General features: G+C 50.0%; 1 protein-coding gene across 1 annotated transcript; it reads left to right on the forward strand.

The window, feature by feature from the left end:
* Positions 1-988: 988 nt before the first annotated feature.
* Positions 989-18365, forward strand: ldlra (low density lipoprotein receptor a). Its single transcript, XM_028823548.2, has 18 exons — positions 989-1215; positions 12154-12279; positions 12439-12561; positions 12675-13049; positions 13166-13288; positions 13436-13558; positions 14200-14319; positions 14408-14533; positions 14635-14806; positions 14928-15155; positions 15259-15377; positions 15510-15649; positions 15886-16027; positions 16160-16303; positions 17104-17277; positions 17377-17454; positions 17547-17704; positions 17793-18365. Exons 1-18 carry the CDS (start codon positions 1155-1157, stop codon positions 17826-17828), a joined length of 2568 nt encoding a protein of 855 aa, XP_028679381.1. The 5' UTR covers positions 989-1154; the 3' UTR covers positions 17829-18365.
* The last annotated feature ends 3414 nt before the right edge of the window (positions 18366-21779 follow it).

Genomic DNA, 21779 nt, shown 5'->3' on the forward strand with positions numbered 1-21779 from the left:
TAGATGATAAGCACAGAACAAGAGCAAGACAAGCAGAGATTTATACTGCACTATACTATAGTTAAACCAATAAATAACACGTAAACGAGTTGATGGTAATAAATTGAAATGGTTAGTAATAAATAATAAATGAAATCTACAGTTGTTACAAATGCACATATAAATAAACGACTAGAAGATCTGAGGGCTGGTGGGCAGCACAGAGTTCAGAGTCCAGACCAGCAAAGGGTAGCAGCTGATGGGCAGACTGGCAGAACTGGTTTGGATGCTACAGAACCTTCTGCCAGATGGAGGTGAGAGAGAGGCAATGCTGTCAGCTCTGTGGGTGTAATGCTTGATAAAAGATATCTTTAATGGAGGGCTGGGAGGTCCCAAGTCCGGATCAGAGACATGGCAGTTCCCAAACCAGCTGGTCAGAAAGCTCTCGATGGGAGTGGCAGGAGGTTGACTTGCCTCAGTCTCTTGTTTTATAGTTATTTTTTTTTACGATATAACCTAACTAACGGGTGATGTGCCTTTTTAATCGCTTCTGCACATTGCTTAGATGATGAAACGTGCCGACCCCTTTGCGGAGGTTACTTCCTGGAGGAGAGCGTCTCCTGTTTTGTATTTATCGTTGACGTTGCTGTTGCCCACGTGTAGCCGCACTTTTTCTACAAATTCTCCCTCTCAGGACTGTCAACATTTCTCCCCAATCACACCCCACCCCACCCCGAGTTCTGCTCTCCATTTTTGATCCAGCAGGATTCTGTTAACCCCTCCCTAATGTGTTTCTCCTCCGTCTTCGCCCGTCTCTAAAGCCACCTATTCTTGATCGCCCGGGGGACGGAAGAGTTAATTGCAGGGCTTTCCGCGTGGTGTGCTGCTAAGCCCCGCCCTGTATGGTGAGGTTGGATGCTTTTAAATATCACCCCATCGCAAGCCCCGCCTCTTTCGGCAGCCCATTCAAATGGACTGAGGCGGAGGGCTCGTGCTTTCATTGACGTTTCGCAGTACCGGCATCACTAAAGCGGCGTTAGGCTTTGTAGGAGCTCAGGGCACACCCCTGTCATCCAGTGCTATCCCAGACTGTAGACACAACTAAAACATAAAAGTTATCAAATTCCAAGGAACTCGGGGAAATCCAGGGAACACACAAAAAAGAAAGCAAGAAAATGATAACGACACTACGTGCGCTTCTGTGGCTTGCGACTGTCTGCTTAGTGACCGACTCTGGTAAGTATCCCAACTTTTATCTCATTATGGTCTGTTCAAGTGCAGCCTTCAAAGAAGGCGGCACCGCCGCGTTTGTGATCCGGTGGCTGGAGGGTAGGCCCACCCGTGGGGGCTTAGTGGCCTGGCTTTGAACTTGAACTGCGTTTCCTTCGCGTGTGAGCCGGGCAGCTTTTCTGTTTTGGCTGGGAGGGTATATTAGGATCTGGGATTGTTAAGACGTAACGGGGCTTTGGCATTTGTGAGCTGGGAGGCAGAAGCAACAGTAGATGGATGTGCCAAAATGTGCTTAATGTGCCATTGGATAGGTGCGCAGTGTTAACGGGCGGGTGATTGTATGTTTGCGTCTGTTGCATTCCCAGTATTCTCGGGGAAAGCACCAGAGATGAGAGCGAAAAAAGTTTGCGACTAATACTGGTGATGATTGTGTAAAATAGAGAAAGCGGTGGCGGCGTGCTGATTAGTGGGTGGAGCGGGGCACCGATGGTGCAGCTTAAATACCGCAAGTGGCATTTTTACATTGTTAAAAGTCAGTTTAATGCCACTGCGTGATTATTTCTAAAACTGCGAAATTGTTAAAGAGCCAGTTTAGAGTTTTTCTGATATGCCGCACTGTTTGACACTCACATCAGCAACGCCGTTGCTCTCCTCGACGCCCGCCTGCCACTTACAAACATTCCACCGCAGTGAATGAGCACCTCGAACGAGCCACCCGATTGGATACCGTAGAAACACGAGATGTGCCGGCCAATAGGAGCACGGCAACGCGAGCGCGTCACGGGCGTAAAAGGGGCGGGACTGAAAGTGGCGTGGTCTGCTGATAGTACCTTGAGACATGAGAGGGGCGAGGCGGCGCGCCCTCGAAGCCCCCCTAAGTGTAACAGCAGGAATCTGCACTCAAGTGCATAGGGGGGGTAATGCGTTTTGTGGCCTGCGACCACCCCGCGAAATAAAGCGCGAGGCGTTTCTTTTTTTGCTTATTGGTGTGATTGAAGACCTGGGACGCGTTAATGTGCCCACCATTTTTATAGGAGCAAAATCTTGGCCTTAAAGGAAGACAAAAAAAAAATATATCGTATATATATATGGCTCTGAGGCTAAGGATCTGCGCTGGTATCCCGAAGGTTGACGGTTCGAATCCCCGTCACTGCCAAAAAGGCCACTGCTCTGCTGGGCCCTTGAGCAAGGCCCTTAACCTGTAATTGCTGCAGGGGCGCTGTACAATGGCTGACCCTGCGCTCTGACCCCAAGGGGTATGCGAAAGCTAACAAATTCCTAATACAAGAAATTGTATAAGGCGAAATAAAGAGCGAAAAAAAAAAAAAGAATGTACAAAAAAATCCCAATCGGGGAAAATACAGAAAAGCTGTCCATCCGTTCTCAGAGGCGAGATTTGAATTGGTTAATATTTAAACAGCATTATTGACAGAGGGGGGCCATCCATTTGTTTGGCAGTGCAGAAACGGAAATAATAAAATGAGTATATGAAATAGTGGGCGGGCTTTGAGGATGATCTTTGATCATCTGAGAACATTTTCAATATTTGCATGTCCTGCTAAGCTGGTTCCAGTCATTTCCATCAAGTATTTTTTTTTTTTTTGTATTGTTTTAATGAGATAATCTTAACAAAGATTGCTTGTCCAAATGAAGTAAAATAGAACAGGTAAGGCAGGGAGTACCCCACTTTCTAAATTGTAAATTCTGCCATTGGTTGGGGTGGCCCCGCCTCGCCCACAGTGGGTTGAAAACCTATGGGAGGTTGGTAAGTTTGGGGACATTTTAATTTTAGGTTGAACTTTTAATAGAGACAATCATTAATTTGGCCTTGGGGGAAGTTGGACATTTTACAGAAGCACAAAATGTAAATATTATTATAATTAAACAACAAACCTCTCTTAAATCTACACAATGAAAACTGACTGACTGACATCTGACCTGGCAGTGCCCTTGTAGCGTTGCGTGACACACTTGCTCATCACCGGCCATTCCAGCGAATGAGGACTGGAGGACTGGTCATTGGAAGAAGAAGAAGAAGGTGGTGGTGGTGGGGGGAGTGAAAACCTGTTCAAATATTGGTTCAGGGCATTAGCCCCTTGAAGTACCGGAGGCCTGAATTGCTCGAGTCCAGCAGTGATGTCCAGTCCACTCCAAAGGCCCTTCATGTTATTCTAGTTTAGCATTGTTGTTGAGTGCCCCTCAAAGCCTTCTGGTGACCAGATTTGAATGTGGTCGTCTTCTCATTTTGGGGGGGGGGGGCTTAGTAATCCAGGACTTGTTCTTTGGAAAGGAACACACACTGGCTTTGAGGGTACCACAGCGCTGACACACAAGTCCGTATAGTCTGTGACCGAGCCCCTCGCTATCACCCCCACGTTGACTTGCCCATCATTTCCCAGCCATTACAATAGGCTCCACTTCTTCACTGTCCTCCTTTTGGCAGAGTAACTGAAGAGTCTGCACTTCTCTCTGCTTTACTTGACTGTTTTTACAAGGCGTACACTTTGCGTGTATTGAAATGAAACACCGAGGTGATTTTTATTTGTTTTATTTTTTTCTTCTAAAGTGTCACTCGTCACTCCAATGACTAATCAACTTGTCGTGTGCTCTTCCCTTAAAGCCAAAAGAGTGCGGATGCCAACGCCAAATGACATCTGCTTGATTCCAATGAGAATGGAAACTGCTGGGTTTCCCAATCCCCGGTGCGTTTCCAGTGCGCTCTGAGTTGCAATTTCCTTTACTGTATTTTTCGACTGAGAAATCGCCCCATTCTGTAGACTGACCCAGCATTTCAACATTTTTAGTAAACCGGACCCTTTGTTCCTCTTTTTGTGTGTGTGTTGATTCTTTTGTATCCTTCTACGTACTTTTCATCTTGAGAAAGTTTTTATCAGGTGATTCACAGCACCAGAAACTCCTCCACCAGCTGAACGTCGAGAGCCGTGCTATAAACGGTACCCAAAAAAAAAAAAGTCCCACGTGTCAGTGCGGTGGGGGAAAAGCCGACTTTTTGTCTTTTTACGGTGAATTGAAACTCGTTGACATTTATGGCCGCGTTTAGCCACACGAGTGTCACCTTCAAGTCTGGGGCGGCAAGATTAATAATTTAAAGACGGCAGAAGACTTTGAACGTGAAAGTGAGGTTGAGGTTTCCATGAATTACAGATGTGATCTGGGATTGTATGGGTCAGAGTGTCGCTTTGGGGGGTTTCACATTTGATTGTTTTTCAGGAAGGGTTAACTGCGTGTTAAAGATGTTCATTTCTGTTGACTTTTATCGAATCATCCGGGCTCGAGGGCTGTAGTGTCAGATAAACGGGCGTTAGTTGACTCAGTTGTTTGTGATTGGTTAGGCCGTCGTTAATAGAAGGTTAATGTGGCCATGGAAATTAATCTGTTTGTGTAAGGCTGGGTGTGCCAGCAACTTTAACTCGTCCTGGGTGGGTTCCTGCCTTGTGCCTGAAGCTGCCGGTTTGGCTCCTTGCGCCCAGTGATTCAAACGCTGAATTAAGCGGAGTCAGCAATCCAGAGAAACGCATTTCTTCTTGCATTGCAGCCCCACTTGTCAGACTCGATTTTTAAAGTGAACTTTTAAGTTCTCACCAGTTTTATTGGTTTGAAAAGTTCACTTCACTTAAATCGAGTGCAGTCGGGGACCTAAATTCCATAGTGGATACCCAATCTGCTGCACAAATGCCACATTCCACTAAAAAGCATTCCTTAAGAACCCGCTGAGCCTGTTCTCGACATCGGGCGCTCTGGCAGCGACTTGTGATCTTTGTTACGTCTTTGGTATGTGGTGCTGTGTTAAGACCTCGTTGTTTAATCTCGACCGCCCCCCCAAAGGTATTTTTGAAGGCATGAAGACCATCGCCACGACTTCAGTGCTTCTGTCATTGTCACCTGCAGGGTCGAGACACACATTAGGATTGCCGGAGGGGGCGATGAGGTCAATCCAGGCAGGCATGTTTCAGACCCCCCTTTGACCTTATTTAAGATTGTGAGCCGTCGAAGTTCATCGGGCGATTTTTTTGGGCACCAATTCCAGATGCTTGGGGGGGGGGGGGGGGGGGGGAATGGGTGTCAATCAGGTCACAGGTAGATCGTCACCACACCCACACTGCACATAATGGGCCATTTTGAAGTCGCCCGGGTTACTTGACTTGAACATATTTGGGAGGTTTTAGGGAATCCGTCACCAACATGCATACCCCACCCAGACAGTGATGGTGCCAGGGTTCAAGTCCGCACTCCTAGAGCAGTGCAAGAATGAGGGGGGGGGGGGGGGGGTACCTGTCTAGTTATAGCAAAGAAAAGGTGACAGCATGGTATCCATTATAGTGGTGCCATTCCTTAGGGGGTACATTTAGACATATGGTGAACTTTTTGGAAGCTGGAGATGAATTCGGCTCTCCACGGAGGGGATGATCCATTTCTCTACGGCCAGGACCAAGCCTAGACAGTGACCGATAAGGCGTGGCTGCCAGAGTAAATACGGTGTGACAGTGCCCTGCGGTGGCATACACCCAGGTGACACCCCAGCTTGAAGACTGATAGCACAAGGCTCGCCCCAAGTGGTGAGTGAGTAACTGGCTTCTTCAGTTCAGCATTTTGCAGGTCGGGTTGAATGTACGGGCATGGGTGCCCTTGGCTCGTTTCACAGTGCCCAGGAAGTTTTAGCTAACCTGTGTGGACATTAGATAGGTGGAATCCAGGTGAAAGGTAGCTGAACCGCTGCTTCTGTCTGTGTGTATTCCCATGAGGCCGTTCTGGGGGGATTGGGATAGCTTGATTGATGCGAATGTCCTCCGCCACATTGACAATTTAACTGCTGATATGCCAAGCCGGGTGTGAAGGGACCATCAGATTGGTTAAGCGTGTGGCCCACCTGAGAGGTTTAGGTTGCTTGGTGCCCACCACCCTGCCGTCTCTCTCATCGGGGCAAATCTCACACTGATAACAAATTACACGTAGTGTGTTGTAGGTCTGATAGCCAGGCGTATTTCCTCTTCATGTGCTTACAGATAACGAACATTTAGTCGTGGAGATGCAGATGTTTACCAGGCGTAATGGACGGTCCAGCTGGTCCTACCCTTTTTATTAAGCCATTGCGAGTGCGGTTTGTGGCCAGTGTAGATTTCAGATTTGGGCGGGTGGACGTCCACGTGCAGATGGGATCTTCAGCTGGTGTTGCTGGTTAGGTAGTGACTGGGGAAACCACCAGAACCTCCCAATGGTCTTTCTGCACCGCTCTCAATTCAGAACCCAAAGGATATGATGGAAGCATCATCCATAAATAACTCGAGTGTGCTGCACAGTTTTACATTCGGCCCGCAAAACACACAGAGTCCATGGGGGGGGGGCACACTGATTTTCCAGTAGCGTTACTGAGGGCATCAATATGGAGGTTAAATCGAGCAGCTTCACGTCACCAGTGGCGAACAACTCACTGAAGATCACTCGGGGAGTCCAAATGGAGCATGGCGCCTGCACTTGAGCTCTTTTGGGGTCCTAAAACGAATGGAGGTTCCCCCCCCCCCTCTGTTGGGGTCTCTTTTTATTGGCAGACTACACAATAAGCCCAAAGTAGCATAGGAAGTTCATCATCAGGTTGAGCAGGGAGGACCACAACGTCAATGTAGAGCAGTGAAACAGTGTCAGGACGCAAAATATTTTGGACAGTCAAACAACCCATCATCTATGGGGGGCTTCTGTATATTTGTGGGGTTTTTTTTTTTTATTGCAGTGTCCGTCCCACTTTAAGATGATTTGTCTACTGTGACTTGCAGGATGTGGGGCGAGGTAATGGACAGGATGAAGGGAGCGTTAATCACGTGGTCCGATGTGTGAGGGCTGCCGTGTATGTGATGGAGAACTCCGAGTGCTGAGGAACAGTTGAAAAGGTCCTTGTAAACGTGAACCGAGCTGGGAGCGCTCAGAACGAGAGACAGTTCTCGAAGGGGGGGGGGGGGTGAGACTGTAATTAGCGGCTGTTTACTGTCCCCAGTGGGATCTTCAGTGCCTCCCTGACAAGCTGAGCAACACATGCAAACAAATAAAAACACAAGGAGCTGTCACGTGGGACCATCGGGACCACCAGGGATGGTTTTTGGGGTTCCTGTGTAACGCTTTTTAAGAACATTAAAATGTTTGTTCGAGTTTTCAGTGAGAGCCGAGTGTCCGCGGAGCCTCCCATTGGTAAACATGCCTTTTGGACGCAGGGTCCGGGCGTTAGCCCCCATTAAGTAAATTGTAGCAGGGGTCAAGGCTACAGGGGTAGGAAATTGAGATTTTTTGGATGCAACTCCGTTTGCTGAACAGATAATGAGGGTCACATATGATAAGCCGGTAGAAGGGGGGGGCCGGGGGGGGGGGTATTATTGCTGTCCTGGGTTCACCTCTTGGCCAGACTTAGGGTGGCACCGCTCCTCCTGTTAACACCTAAGCTGCTTTTGGGCAGCCGCCCCAGACTGCAGTGGTGCAGAGCCGAGCCGCTCCGGTCGCTTCCTGGATGCTGGGATTGCTGGCCAGTATGTCGGAGTGGACGGTCAAACCACTAGGGTGACCCCTTGAGTCACCTGGGCTTCCTCATGTGTACAATTGTACCTCATCCTTGACTTGCAGGCCACCGCAGATGGAAAGCTTTGGCGGGATGTGCAGTGAATACAATTTAAAATGTATTTAATTTCGTTTGTGTTTGGAATGGAGTAGCGTCCACTCGCAGAGCCACAGCACAGACCAGGATGTGACATCACCGCAGCTGTAGATCAGGAAGTGACATCACCGCAGCTTCAGGACCAGCTTCATAAAATGACTTGGGGAAGGTTTTGGCTGCTCTAGACTTACTTGCCAAGACCCGCTGAAACCTTCCCAAAGTCATTTTATGAAGTTGGTCCTGAAGCTACGGTGATGTCACTTCCTGGTCTACAACTGCAGTGATGTCACTTCCTGGTCTGTGCTGTGGCTCTGCGAGTGGATATTATTGTTGGAATGGCATTTGGATGAAATCCTTGTGTACGCAGCACCCCACCCGCACAGACTGGGGTTCAGTATCCGCACTGGCTATTTGCGGTGTGTGCAGCCTGCTTGTCCTCGTGTGTCTCAGAGACGTGCTGCGTTGTGTTGACCAATGCCACCCAGGGTGCTTTGTGGATGATTGGTGTCCCATCCTGGTCAGGATTCTGCCCTGTGCTCACTGCCAGTCTGCTGCCCTCTGCGTTGTGGTGACAGAATTAGTTGATTGATTAACTGGGTGAAGGACGGACGGCACCTTTTCTGTTATTTCACGCCGTATAGCAGACTGTAACGTGTCACTCCACTCTCTCCGATAGGGACGTATTGTTGAATGTTTAATGCTGGGCCCAGTGCCCTGGCGACTTATGGGCACATGCACAACACCTGCTGTTACATTGTTGCCATGGTGACCAGTATCTGCTGGTCACCTGCCAGGTGAGGTGCGAGTAGCTGACGGCGGGTATCCGGATTTGCTCTTGGCCTCTTTGATTGGCCCGCTTGGGTTTTTGTAGGCAGTGCCCCCTGGGTGATCACCGCTACCTACGGTGGGCATCCGCAATGGCAAGTGATTGATTTCTAAGGCAAGCACATTGGACCACGTGGCAGACAGTTAGTTGTATGAACAAAGGAGTAAACTGGAGAGCCTCTCTAATACATAAAAGAATAATAAAGCGGCCCCAGTCAGCCCCTTTCGTTTATTTTTCTTTGTTTTATTTCTGCCCCGTGATGTGAGGCCATTTCTCCGTCGCTCTCCATTCCGCTTCCGCCCGCCTCATCTGCCTGCCTGCCTGTTTGTTTGACAGTTGCTGCGGATGTGCCTCGGTGGCCACACCCCCTCCTCGTGTTCGTCATCAGCTGCTCGTGGTGTCGGCCAATCGTGGGCCAGTGGTGTGATCGCTTCGCCCCACCCGTGGATTTCCTCTTAAAGAGGCCTGGTGCCCCTCTGAGGGGCCGTGTGACAGTAAAGGGAAGTCGCTCAGCACTCAGGAATGTGAACATGAGGAGCTGCACCTGAGACGGCTCAGGAATGGCTCGCTTCACACCCGCCGAGTGCCCGCTCTGGGCCTTCAGTCAGTCAGTTCTCAGATGGGGGGGGTGCCTTCTGTGTCGGGGGTCCCTCCCACAATCTGAAGGGGGGTGTGCTGTTAGGTTATTGGGCGACGTCGGGGTGCCAGACGGATGGAGTGAGTAGGCGTTTCTGCAGGTAACGTTCCAAGTGTTTGATAATGTCATGATGACCACTCTATTGGTCCAGGGGGTCTGTCCTTGTGTCAGGGCTGAGCCAGGAGTGATAAGCCAGTAGAAGGTGGAGGAGTGTGGACATTAGTGCTTTACAATTCTAATGGGACTGGTGGGTTACGAGTATCAATGAGGTGTTGGCCCCATCTTGTGTCTTCTACTAGTGGCCTTCGCTCTTGGTGCCGAGTTCCAGGGGTTCACAGCAATCCCGTTTGAACCCTTTGAAATCGCCTCTTGACCCACCGGCACACATGACGTACCCCTCAGCACCGAGCTGTATGAGGGTCCTCCCCAGTTTTGCCCCTCTGGACCAGACACCCTTTGTTCATTAAAAAGTCGACCAAAAATGATGAGAAGGACTTGAAGCCATGCAGGCCACGTGAGCCCAATGGGGTACAAGGGGTCAAACCTCACCAAACTCGGACAGAATGAGGATCGGTAGTACAGGCCGGTGGAGGGTTGGTTGCTGGTCACTAATGCGGTCACTGGTGGTCCCTCCAAGATCCACCGGCAGAAGGTTAAAGATGTCGACTTTGAAAGAGAAGCCTATCGGGTATCGTTTTAGGCCATTTCAGGGTCAATGATGACAATTATGAGGTTTATTTTTGATCCTTTACCAGGGGTTTAGCCCTCCATGGACCTCCGTCAGACGGTGACAAATGACAAACTGCTGTTACAGCTGAGAATATTTAGAGTTTTAAACGTTTACATTGAAGCACACACTTACACAAACTTCTTATATCTGCTATAGTGAGAAGTCAAGCAAAATGACCCCCTTTCTTGGCCAACACTCCCCAGTACTACATACTGTATATCTGCTAGAACTGCTCTTGCTTATTGCGTTACATTACAACTTGGGGTGGCTTGCGTTTAATACCGATTTTATTCTGTGTTGATTTGACCGAGTATTCTTTGCCCTTCTTTTCACAATTGAACTTGAACTTGGATCAGTAGCCTTTGGCCTGAATAGCATCTTCGTGTTCCTACTCAAGGCGCAGCTCACATACTCGTCGGTCCAAAGATCAGAGTGAGGACAGCACCCTGCTAGCGTCTCTCAGCTTGTTGTGGCATCAGCGGCACTTTAAGCAGCTTGTCAGATTTAATATGTAAGCCACATCGATGAATCTCCGTGCCAGTGTGTCAACCATTGTATTAATGAACCAGCTGTGCCACCCATCTAACACGGGTTGAAATCTCCGTAATCAATTGAGACCTCAGCACACTGCAAACGTTAAAGCCATCTATTGGGAGGCATTTTGTAATACTAGTAATAATTTTGTACTAATTAAACTGCATTGCATTTGTCATTCTAACAGGTGGTGCATCACACACATTTATAGCAGTCAAACGCATTACTAAGGATGTTCGTGATGTGCCATCTGTTGGAATGACAAATGCAATGCATATGTCTCTGTGATGTGCCATTTGGTATGGGATTCATAAACTGAGACTTTAACACTTTTTTTTTTTTTATATAAATTCTAATGTTTGTGATGCACCATCTGTTGGAATGATAAATGCAATGTGTATGTCTCTGTGATATGCCATTTGGTATGGGACTCATAAACTTAGACACTACTTTAGGATTTATTATAAAAAAAAAGTAGTGTTAATGTTTATTATACACCATCTATTGGAATGATAAATACAGTGCACTGTATTGCTAAAAATGTTTGATGTGCCATCTTTTGGCATGACAGAGCTGTAGCAGCCAGACAGACACACAGACGCTTGTTTTTTTTACTAGCTGTGTACTACCCAGCTAAGATTGGTTGAAATCTAAAAAGTCCAAATAAAGCTCAGTGTTAACATTTGCAGAGCCCCATGCAATACATATATGTCTGTTATATGCCATTTGGTATGGGATTCATAAAAGCAGTGGTAATGTTTATGATGCACCATCTGTTGGAATGACAAGCATGCCATTTAGTACTACACAAGTTTGTGATGTGCCATCTGTTGGAGTGATTTGCTCTGTGCCAAGTCAGCAGATTAGAAAATGGCTGATGTATGAAAGAGCCGTGACTTGCGTGTAAAGGATGGCAAACCATTAAAATGCAAGGCAGAACTTTTATTACGTTTATTAAAAATGAATGAAAAAGAGAGTCGGTATAAAACGCCGCAGTCTAAAGAAGTGTCACTCAACTGGCCCGCAGTGCCTGGGTGTGTGTGTCACTGGTCCTTCTTGTATAGGACCCTGGTCGGTGTGTCCTGGGGGGGGGGGGCAAATGCATGGCTGCTGCCAGTTGTTGAGTGTGTCATGTGACAAATGTGCAAAAGAAGGAGAAAATGCCAGTAGGGGGAAGAATAAGGCCACCTTTAGAATATGTGACATTATGAGGTCACCACAAATTCTTCTGTCCCTGGGCATGCTGGGCTTGGTGGTCTGCGCCTCCTTTCTCCTGCAGTATCCCCCTGCTGCTCCCCGGACTGCACGTGTCTCGTCTCAGGTGGAGTGGCGTTGTGACCACAAGGACACTACACACTGATGCCGCTCTCGGGTTTGCACCCTGGCTTGTGTTGAACTGGCCAAGTGAAATGTTACAGAGCTGGTGACAGTGGCCATTGTCTGGGCATCGCCCGGTAATTTCGGGAGGTCCTTGTTGGCCTGGCACATTACGTTTTCGTGTCCATTTAGGAGTCTTTGTTATTTGATCGATGCCAACCTTCCATATTTCTGTTTGCTTTCAGCACTTTCTTCTACCTGTGCCCAGAATTATTTCCAGTGTGCCAACGAAAGATGTGTCCCCTACCGCTGGATCTGTGACGGTACCGATGACTGCAGCGATGGCTCCGATGAGCTCTACTCTTCATGCCGTGAGTACTGAGACGTTGTTGGGGGTAACTCCTGCGCAGACCCTACTGTGTCCTCAGGAGTTGGGACGTGGGTGGGCTCGGGCGCTGCTGGCCAGTCAAGTGCTAGAGAGCGGGAGTGTTGACTTGAATTTCTTTTTTCCTTTTTCGCTCGCCTGCCAGAACTGAAGACGTGCTCACCCAGTGAGTTTAGCTGTGGCGGTGCTATGAACCAGTGCGTCCCCCGTGAGTGGCATTGTGACTCGAAGGTGGACTGCGAGAACGGCGCCGATGAGCTCAATTGTCGTAAGTTCGCCCTCGGTCTCCCGACTGCCCTTGCCCTTCCTCTTCTCCTTGGCCCAGTCATTTCTTCCCATTTGGTCGCCTCACCTTCCTCTTCCTCCTTTGCCCCCTTTTAGCCCTCAAAAACTGCACGGACGACGAGTTCCGCTGCCGCAGTGGGAAGTGCATCTCGGTGCAGTTTGTGTGTGATGAAGAGAAGGACTGCGATGATGGCAGCGATGAAGACTCGTGTCCCACTCCCACTTGCGGACCCAACATGTTCCAGTGCAACAATTCTGCATGCATCCCCCTGCTTTGGGCCTGTGATGGAGACCCTGAGTGCCTTGACCAGTCCGACGAGTGGCCTCAGAACTGCCCGGGGCGCAAACCCTCCACTTCCACTCACTGCTCCTCACTCGAGTTCCAGTGCGGCAGCGGCGAGTGCATCCATCAGAAGTGGCTCTGCGACGGCACCAACGACTGCCGGGACCACTCGGATGAGGCCAACTGTGGTGAGCCCCGTTTCCCTATCCTCTCTCGTTACTTAGTTGATCTGGGGGGGGCGCCTTTTGAAAGAGGTGATGCAGGAAAGTAACACGGGCACCGCGGACTCTGTTCTTTACCCCAGAAAAGCCGACATGCCGCCCGGACGAGTTCCAGTGCAACGACGGGACCTGCATACATGGCAGCCGGCAGTGCGACCGGGAGTACGACTGCAAGGACCTCAGTGACGAGATGGGCTGTGTCAACGGTGAGAGTTTGTGATCTGGGTGGGACAAAGAGGGGAACATCTGGTGACCGTGTGACACTCGCTCCAAGATCACAGAACCTACCGATATGCCCTGAAGCCGAGACCCTCCATTGAAGCCTCGTTTTGTTTCGTTTTTCCCCCCAACAGTGACGCTGTGTGAAGGACCAGGAAAGTTTCGGTGCAAGAGTGGCGAGTGTATAAACATGGCCCAGGTGTGTGACAAGCAGAGGGACTGCAGGGACTGGTCTGACGAGCCCCTCAAAGAATGTGGTGAGTAACGGGCCCACCACCCCGTAACGTGCATCTCGGTGGAGAGCTTTATTTTGTGTCCGCCGTGTGTGGGGGTCTCGAATGGTTAAAGACCTTGAAGGCGAGGAGCTCTTAAAAGTTTTTTCAATTTAGTTGGCATCTCGAATCCGAGACCACCACCACATAACGCCTTCATTCTGTGTCCATTGAGTGGCGCTGCCTGGCTATCCCCTCACTGCCCCTCGGTGCCCCCTTTTGGCTGCGCAGTGCCAATGAGTAACATCCCTTACCACCCACCGCATCACGACAACAATAAACGAATTGCGAAGAACTGGCGTTACCCTTCAGTCACTCACCCCAGGGGTCATGCCAGGGGTCCGCTCCCCTGGTGTATGTATGTGTATATATATATATATATATATATATATATATATATATATATATATATATATATATATATATATATATATATATATATATATATATATATATATATATATATATATATATATATTTTATTTTTTTTTTTTGCCTCACCTTTTGCGGTGTCCCTGAAGTTGACTTGCCTGTTGTAAGCGGTGGTCCTGCCTCGGCTCAGCGTGTCTTAAGAAGTGACCCTTTTGAAATGGGGGTCCTCAAACGTGTGTTTTGTTTTCTCTCAGAGACCAACGAGTGCCTGTACAACAATGGCGGCTGCTCCCACACTTGCAATGACCTCAAAGTTGGTTTCGAGTGCCTGTGCCCTTCTGGCTTCCAGCTGGCCGATAAGAAACGCTGCCAAGGTGAGATGACCCCCCAACCACAGGACTTCATGAACGTCTGTGTGCCACATTTCCTGACCTTTGCCATGTTTGCCCGCTTTTCCCTTAGATATCGATGAGTGCCAAAACCCAGACACCTGTAGCCAGATCTGCGTCAACCTGGAGGGGGGATACAAGTGCGAGTGTCGGGAGGGCTACCACCTGGACCCTGTGAACAAGTCCTGCAGAGTGATGGGTAAGTCCTGAGGTGTTTGGGGAGGAGCCCCAGCCCCGTCATGTGACGGAGAGACGAACGTTCTGACGGCGGCTCCTCTTCTTCGTCTTCCTCATCCACAGGCACGGTGGCCTATTTGTTTTTTACAAACCATCACGAAGTGCGCAAAATCACACTGGACCGCAGCGAGTACACGCGCCTCATTCCTCGCCTCAAGAATGTGGTAGCCTTGGATATGGAGATCCCGGCAAACAAGATCTACTGGGCCGACCTTTCCCAGAAGAAGATCTACAGGTAGGGGACCCTGGCAGGCACGCTAGACACTAATGAAGTTCACGAGTCCCGTATCGACCCCAGGCGTGTCTCAATGCCCGCTTTTTCTCTTTTTTTTTTTTTTTTTTGTCCGGGAGTGCAGCACACACATGGAGAAGGCGGACAACTCGTCCCACCATGCCACCGTCATTGGGAACGACATTGCCGCTCCTGATGGCATTGCCGTCGACTGGGTCCACAGAAACCTCTACTGGACGGACTCGGATTTAAGCACCATCTCCGTGGCGACGACTGATGGCACTCGCCGGAAAACGCTCTTCAGGAGTGGGCTGGCCAAGCCCAGGGATATCGTGGTGGACCCCGTCAATGGGTGCGTCTCACTTTGGAGCCTTCATCCATGCTGCCCTGATGTCTGCCCGGGCGTTGACTGGGTTTGGTTTGACTGGGGGTCTCTCTCTCTCTTTCCTTTTTAGGTTCATGTACTGGACGGACTGGGGGACCCCTGCCAAGATTGAGAAGGCTGGGCTCAACGGCGTGGATCGCATTCCTCTGGTGACAGACACAATCGAGTGGCCCAACGGGATCACGCTAGGTCTGTCGTGAATGCGAGCCCCTTCCTTACCCACCCACCCCCCCACCCCTCCTCCAGTCTGACGAGTGACTTTGCGTTTCTCGACTCGTATTTTTCATTTTTTTTCTCTCCGTCCCTCCATTTCACATTCAGATCTGGAGAGCAAGCGGCTGTACTGGGTCGACTCCAAGCTGCACACCATCTCCAGCATTGACGTCCACGGCGGAAACAGGAAGACCGTCGTGGCGAGTGAAGACAAGCTGGCCCACCCCTTCTCGCTAACCGTCTTTGAAGTGAGTGGAACGCTGGGGACCATCGGGGGGACGACGACATTCTGCCAGATGCTCCCGTTAGATTTAGAAAGTCGCTCTTTTCCCGCCTCTGTGTAGATGTGGCTTGGCGGAGGTGGTCTGTGGGGGGGGGGGGGGTCATCTGTGTTTTATTTCCTGACAGCCTGCCTGGTAATTTTGTGATTTGGTGATCCTCAAGGTTTATTTTTTTTTTTCTCGATTTTTTTCCCCCCCATTAGGACAAGGTCTTCTGGACGGATGTTGAAAACGAAGCCATTTTCAGTGCTAACCGACTGACGGGAGAGGACATCATGGTGGTGGTCGAGAATGTGGCGTCCCCCCAAGACATCATCCTCTACCACAACGTCAAGCAGCCCACTGGTAGGAGTTTTCCCCCTAGAAGTTTGTTTCAGTTTGCAGAGGAGGGTCTCGGTGGGGGGGTTTGGGGGGGGGTGCTGGGCTGTAGAGGGGGTGGGGTTTCTCGTTTCTCATCTCCTCGTTTCTCCCTGACAGGAGTGAACTGGTGTGCAAATAACAATGGAGGCTGTGAGTACCTGTGCCTTCCTGCCCCCCAGATTACTCTCCACTCCCCTAAATACACCTGCGCTTGCCCCGATCATCTGGTTCTGGCTGCCGACATGAGGAGATGTGTGCCAGGTGGGCTTTTTTTTTTTTTTTATATATATTGTGTTTGGCGTTCCAATTTTAGTTGATGTGCATTCCAGTCATTGGCGTGATCAGTCATACCACTGAAGCGTTTGGGGGGCAGCTCTCCGAGTCTCGTAGTGATTCTATAAATGAGAAGAGCCTGAGAATGGAGACGTCAAGCTGGCCATCAATTGTAGGTGTGGGTGGTTATGAAACGTGGACGTGGGGGGACAAGTTAGAGTTGGCACTTCAAGATTCTTGGACTGACCCACTGCCGGGCCTGTTTGTACGGTTCCCGATTTTCACAAAGGTTTTGTTCCCTCTGTCCCTATGGTGTGCAGTTGTCATTCTAACAGATGGCGCATCACACATATTTGTAGCAGTCTAATGCATTACTGCAAATGTTTGTGATGTGCCATCTGTTGGAATGACAAATACAATGCATATGTCTCTGTGATGTGCCTTTTGGTATTAGATTCATAAACTGTACTTTTTGTGAATCCCATACCAAATGTCAGGATTTATTTAAAAAATAGTGTTAATGTTTATGATGCACCATCTGTTGGAATGACAAATATCATGCATTTTATTGCTAAAGATGTTTGATGTGCCATCTTTTGGCATAACCGAGGTATAGCAGCCAGACGAGTTGCTGGGCACATTGGACCGGGGGGCTCGCACCTCATGCCGGGATGGACTCGTTGTCCTGGTGACGACGTGCGTTTGTGGGTGGGTAGAAATGGCTGCATACCTCCTACCTGCCCCTCAGCCTTGTTTTTAATTTCTTAATCTCGCTTTCCTTTCCACAGCTGATGAAGTGCCACTTGGTACACCAAAGTCGGGTGGGCGGCCCATCACCACCACACGCAGTCCTCCTCCGAGGAGAACTTCAGTTGTGCCAAAGACCACTACGCCATCAGCACCCCAGGTGGACAGAACGGCTCGCCCAACACACCAAGAAGCCATCACTCTGTCCCAGCACAGTGAGTGCCCCCCCCCCCCCCCCCCCCCGTTAACGTTGTGCAGGGTGTTGCTGTCACCCGCTCCGCCATTTTAACGTCCTTTTGTTTTTGGTCAAGCAGCACTCGGTGATGTCAAAGCAGATGCCAACCCCCAGAAGAGTTCCTCGCCGACGGCCCTCTACATTGTGCTTCCCATCGGTGGGTGTCGATGGACTCGCTGCGCTCGAAGTCTGGCCGCCCGTTTCTCGTTTCTCATTTTTCTTAACAGTTTTGTGTTGTGCTCTCCGCAGTCATCCTGTGCCTCATTGGGTTCGGCGGCGTCCTGCTGTGGAGAAACTGGCGCTTAAAAAACACCAACAGCATCAACTTCGACAACCCGGTGTACCAAAAAACGACCGAAGACGAGATCCACATCTGCAGGAGTCACGATGGCTACTCGTACCCCTCGGTAAGCCGTGTGAATGTGCCCACTAGCTGGGGGGGTCTCTGCTTGTGCGTGAGGGGTCTCATCTCTGGCTCGTTGTTGTGTTTTACAGCGGCAGATGGTGAGCCTCGATGAAGATGTGGCTTGAGGACTCACACAGAGGGGACCACTTGGTGCGCTTTGGGAGTTTTTTGTTTTTTTTTGCTGCTTTAAGGACCGTTGTGATGGCCACCAAATTGTCACAATGTGCCCGGGCGTCCTGTCTGATGGGCGTCCTTCAGGACTACAAGGAGAGGAGGGAGGCGCGGGTTACAAGCACAGCACCGCCAACTGAGCCACCCTGCTCTGGGACTTAGGGGGGGCTTCTCCTTTTGCGTTTTTCCCCCCCCCTTCTCTATTTGCACAGTCGGTTGTGTCGATTAACGGGAGGATGGATTGGGTTTTTTTGGTTTTTTTTTTGCTTCCTCCTCCTCCTCCTCCTCCTCCGCCTGGGTGTTTTGCATATGAAGGAGCTGCACCAGCAGCTGAAGAACTCCGGATGTAAAAACAGACTTGATGATGACGAAGATGATGAAGAAGATGTCTTTGAATCCTCAGGATTTTATGCTGCTGCCCCTTTAAACTGCGCACTGCAGATATGAACAAGTGGGGAGGGGGGGACTGGACCCTCTGATACTTGACCCTCATTGTGAAGTGAGGCCAGCAAGTGCACTCAATGGGGGGCCGGGGGGGGGTTTGGCTGCCATAAAGGGTGGGATGTCGTGGGCTGCAGATTTGATGTTTTGCACTTGTCTTTTGTTGTTAACACAATGCGAGTCTCGAGGCTGTTAAGTGCCATACAGTGTTGTGGAGCGGTGGGAGCGACGGCTCTCCTCTTTTCTTTTGTTTTCTCTTTTTTTCTTCATTTTTTATTTTTTCCGCTGGTTCAGATCACTTTACTCCGAGTGGGCCGCATGGGATTGGACTGATTGTAGACGTTAAAGAAACGAGAGAACCAAAGGTGGGCAGCCGTTTTAAAACGTCGGGTCAAGGGGGCCAATGCATGCCCCCCCCCCCTCCATATTTCATCCGTCTGTCTGTCTGTCTGCCTGCCTGTGGACGTCTCGCTCGGCCCCTCTTTGTACTTCAGGTGTGCCTTAATCGCGTCCGTCCCCTCTGCCACCCACCACGTCAAGCCCAGTCGCGTTTTAACTTTTGCCGGGTTTGACTTTGGAGATTCAGGTTTTTTTTTTTTTTTCCCCCCCCAAGACCCCCAAGCGCAGCAGTTACCCCCCCCCCCCCCCCCGCCAGCCGTGTGCCTGCCTCACTTTCACCTTTGACCCTTCTCAGGATCGTCTTCACAACTCCAGTGGCCTTCATCGGATTTTTGATGCTTTGCTCCGATTGGCTGCTTTTGGCTTTTATTTTTGTTGCCAATTTTAGGGGTGGGCTAAATAAAAAGAGAAGCCCCCCCCCCCCCAATAGAGCCCACCGACCAGGCTTCTGTTTGGCTGCTTTAGTTTTGCACTACTTGAATAACCACTGAGAGCCCCCAGCCAGACTCTGTTGGGGGCGGGGGGGGGGGCACTGTGGGGCCAAGAGCCACCAGTTGGGTCCTGCGTGTGTGGGGGGGGGGGGTGGGCACCTCACTTCTCAGAGGGGGTTCAGTGATTCATGCAAAAAAAAAAGACAAAAAAGCAAAAACTGACATTCAGTTTGGATTTTTGTGTTGCTAAACTAATTTTAAGTTGAACTGCAGATTTCAGCCCCCCCACACCCCCCCCCCCCGTGTACATTTTGTGTATTTTGATGTAAATTTTTTTTAATGTTCTTTTCTTTGCCTTTTTTTCCCATTATTTGTACATTTTGGTCAAAACTCTTGCTGCTGTAAACTGATCACTTTGGACACTTTGGTGTATTTATTGAGCGGGTGGGGGGGGGGGGGGCCGTGTCACCATTGATTTGTGTTTTGGATACAAACCGCCACCCCCCCACTTCACCAAGGGAGACCCCCACACAGAGGGGGAATTAGACGAGCCGGGGGGGGGGGGCATCGGGGGGGTGTAGGTGAGAGGTGAGAATGGGGGGGTGAGAGGGGGGTGTGTGATATTATGGGGGGGTGTTGATTTGTAAATCCAAGACGTTTACAGCCGCACTGTCTTTATATTTTGTGTTCTTTTCTAAAGTAAAGTTTATATATTTATTTAATAAATTGTACAGACGTGAAATGCAAAGGTGACCCCTGAAGTCCCCAGTTGTGTGTTTTGTGTTCGCTCAGTTGGGCCGTCGCTGTCTGAAGGACCCCCAAACGTGACGAGCAGTAGGGGTTAATATTTTCATTTATTTCTGCTTTGGCTTCTTTGTTCCTCACTTAGGGGGGTCTCCTCACGTTGTGCCCCCCCCCCGGCCTTCCTGAGTTCACTTCTTGCCGTTTTCGGTTTTGTTTGTTTGTTTGTTTTTTCTGTTGTTGATGCCTTAATCTTCACAGGACCCCTTTGTTTTTTTGGATGGGGGGGCGGGGGGGGGTCTCTTTTCAAACCTTTATTTTTTTTTTTTTTTTCTCTCTCAGTGCACAAGACCCCAGTGCCCCGCACTTCTACCTCTGCTTTGTGCTGCCCGGGTGGCATCGGCCTCTGGTCATGTGACGTAGCAACAAACGACTCCGCCCACTGCCTTAATGCACTTTCAGGGGGCACATTTGCCAGTTAGACTAGCGCTCGGGGGGGGGGGGGGCACAGCTAGTGCCATTCCAGCTGTTGACCCTGCTGGATGCTGGGGTCCTTTTTTTTTTTTAATTTGGATTTGCACGTCTTTGGTGGGCAGGCCCCCCCCCCCTTTTTATTTAGTGTGGGGGGGTGCAGACTTTGGGTTTATTTACTCACCAATTCCAAACTTTTGTGACCCGTCTGTCTGTCCGTCCGTCTTTGGGCTCCACGAGTCCTGCACTTAATTTTTCCAAAGAGGCCAAACGGTCCGTCGAGGCGTCACTTTGAGCGGGGGGGTCGGGGGGTCGCCTTGACGTGCACTGACCTGTTGATTGTCTTTTTAGGGGTCTTTTGATTGTCTTTCTTTTTGGTATTTGTTGCCACTTGTCGAGAGAACGGAGACTTGTAACTGAATTAATAAAGATTTGCTATAAACGAGCCGGGTGTCCGTCTTATCTGACGTCTCGTGGGGGGGTTTGGCTTTCACATCGTGAGAGGAGGTCCTCAGCCCCCCATCTCTTCATTGAGGGGGGTCCCAAGGAGATCCCATTTCCTAGCAACGAGGCCAACTGAAGTTAAGGCCAAAAAAACCAAAACATTCGGTGATCGTCGGCCGTCATATTGGGGGTCCTGCTGGCACCGCAGTGAACGGCGAGGGTCTACGAGGTCGAACCGTGAACTGTCCTTCATCCCTGGAGGTCTTCCTCCATTCTTGGCCTGGGGGGTCTCTCTCCCATCCGCCCCCCTTGTGAGCCGAGCCTTCCACCCGTGCGTGACGAGCAGTAGACGGTGCCATTGTCACCAGCATGGCCGACTCCTGCCACGTCTCCTCCTCCTCCATTTGTCCTTATGATTTTTTTTCCAGGATCGCCATTGTTTGAGTGTCCCTTCTGATGTGACGGAGTGACAGTTTCATTTTTCTTTCTTTATTTTTACGGCCTGCGAGGAGAGGGTGACGAGAATCCTGCTGCACCAAGTTTGCTTTGAGAGGACTGAGACCCTTTTCCAGTTTTTTTGGGGGGGGGGCATTTTTTCCTTGGAATCCCAGCACCTCTCGGGGCCGTCGACCTTGTGAGCCGGTGGTCTCCGCATCCTTCTCTTACTCAGGTGGAGTCCTGTTGGCCCTCGTTTTCATCCCTGTACCCCCAGGAATTCTCTAAAGGTGGTCCAATTTTGCCCCTCTTGCCCAGGGGAGCTGCCCCCCCCTTAGGATTGTGAGGGTTGTATTTGGGGTTACCAGGACCCCCCACCACCCCCCCTGCTTTTCCTGCTCAATAACGATGAGGCATAAACAGTTGACAGTGAGCTGAAAGTCTCCTCTGGGCCAAGTTGGTGGGCTTCAGCATCATGCAGACATCCAGGGCTTCAAGACTGTAAGTGGTGGGTCTCTTCAAACGCTGGCCGAGGGGCTCTGA

The sequence above is a fragment of the Erpetoichthys calabaricus genome, chromosome 17 (assembly GCF_900747795.2).
Source record: "Erpetoichthys calabaricus chromosome 17, fErpCal1.3, whole genome shotgun sequence".
Taxonomy (NCBI): Eukaryota; Metazoa; Chordata; class Cladistia; order Polypteriformes; family Polypteridae; genus Erpetoichthys; species Erpetoichthys calabaricus.

Coding starts and splice junctions, on each gene's coding strand:
- ldlra (XM_028823548.2), top strand. CDS start 1,155: ATGATAACGACACTACGTGCGCTTCTGTGGCTTGCGACTGTCTGCTTA. Junction 14,534..14,634: donor CAAGTCCTGCAGAGTGATGG/GTAAGTCCTGAG, acceptor CCTCATCCACAG/GCACGGTGGCCTATTTGTTT. Junction 15,650..15,885: donor TCTCGCTAACCGTCTTTGAA/GTGAGTGGAACG, acceptor CCCCCCCATTAG/GACAAGGTCTTCTGGACGGA.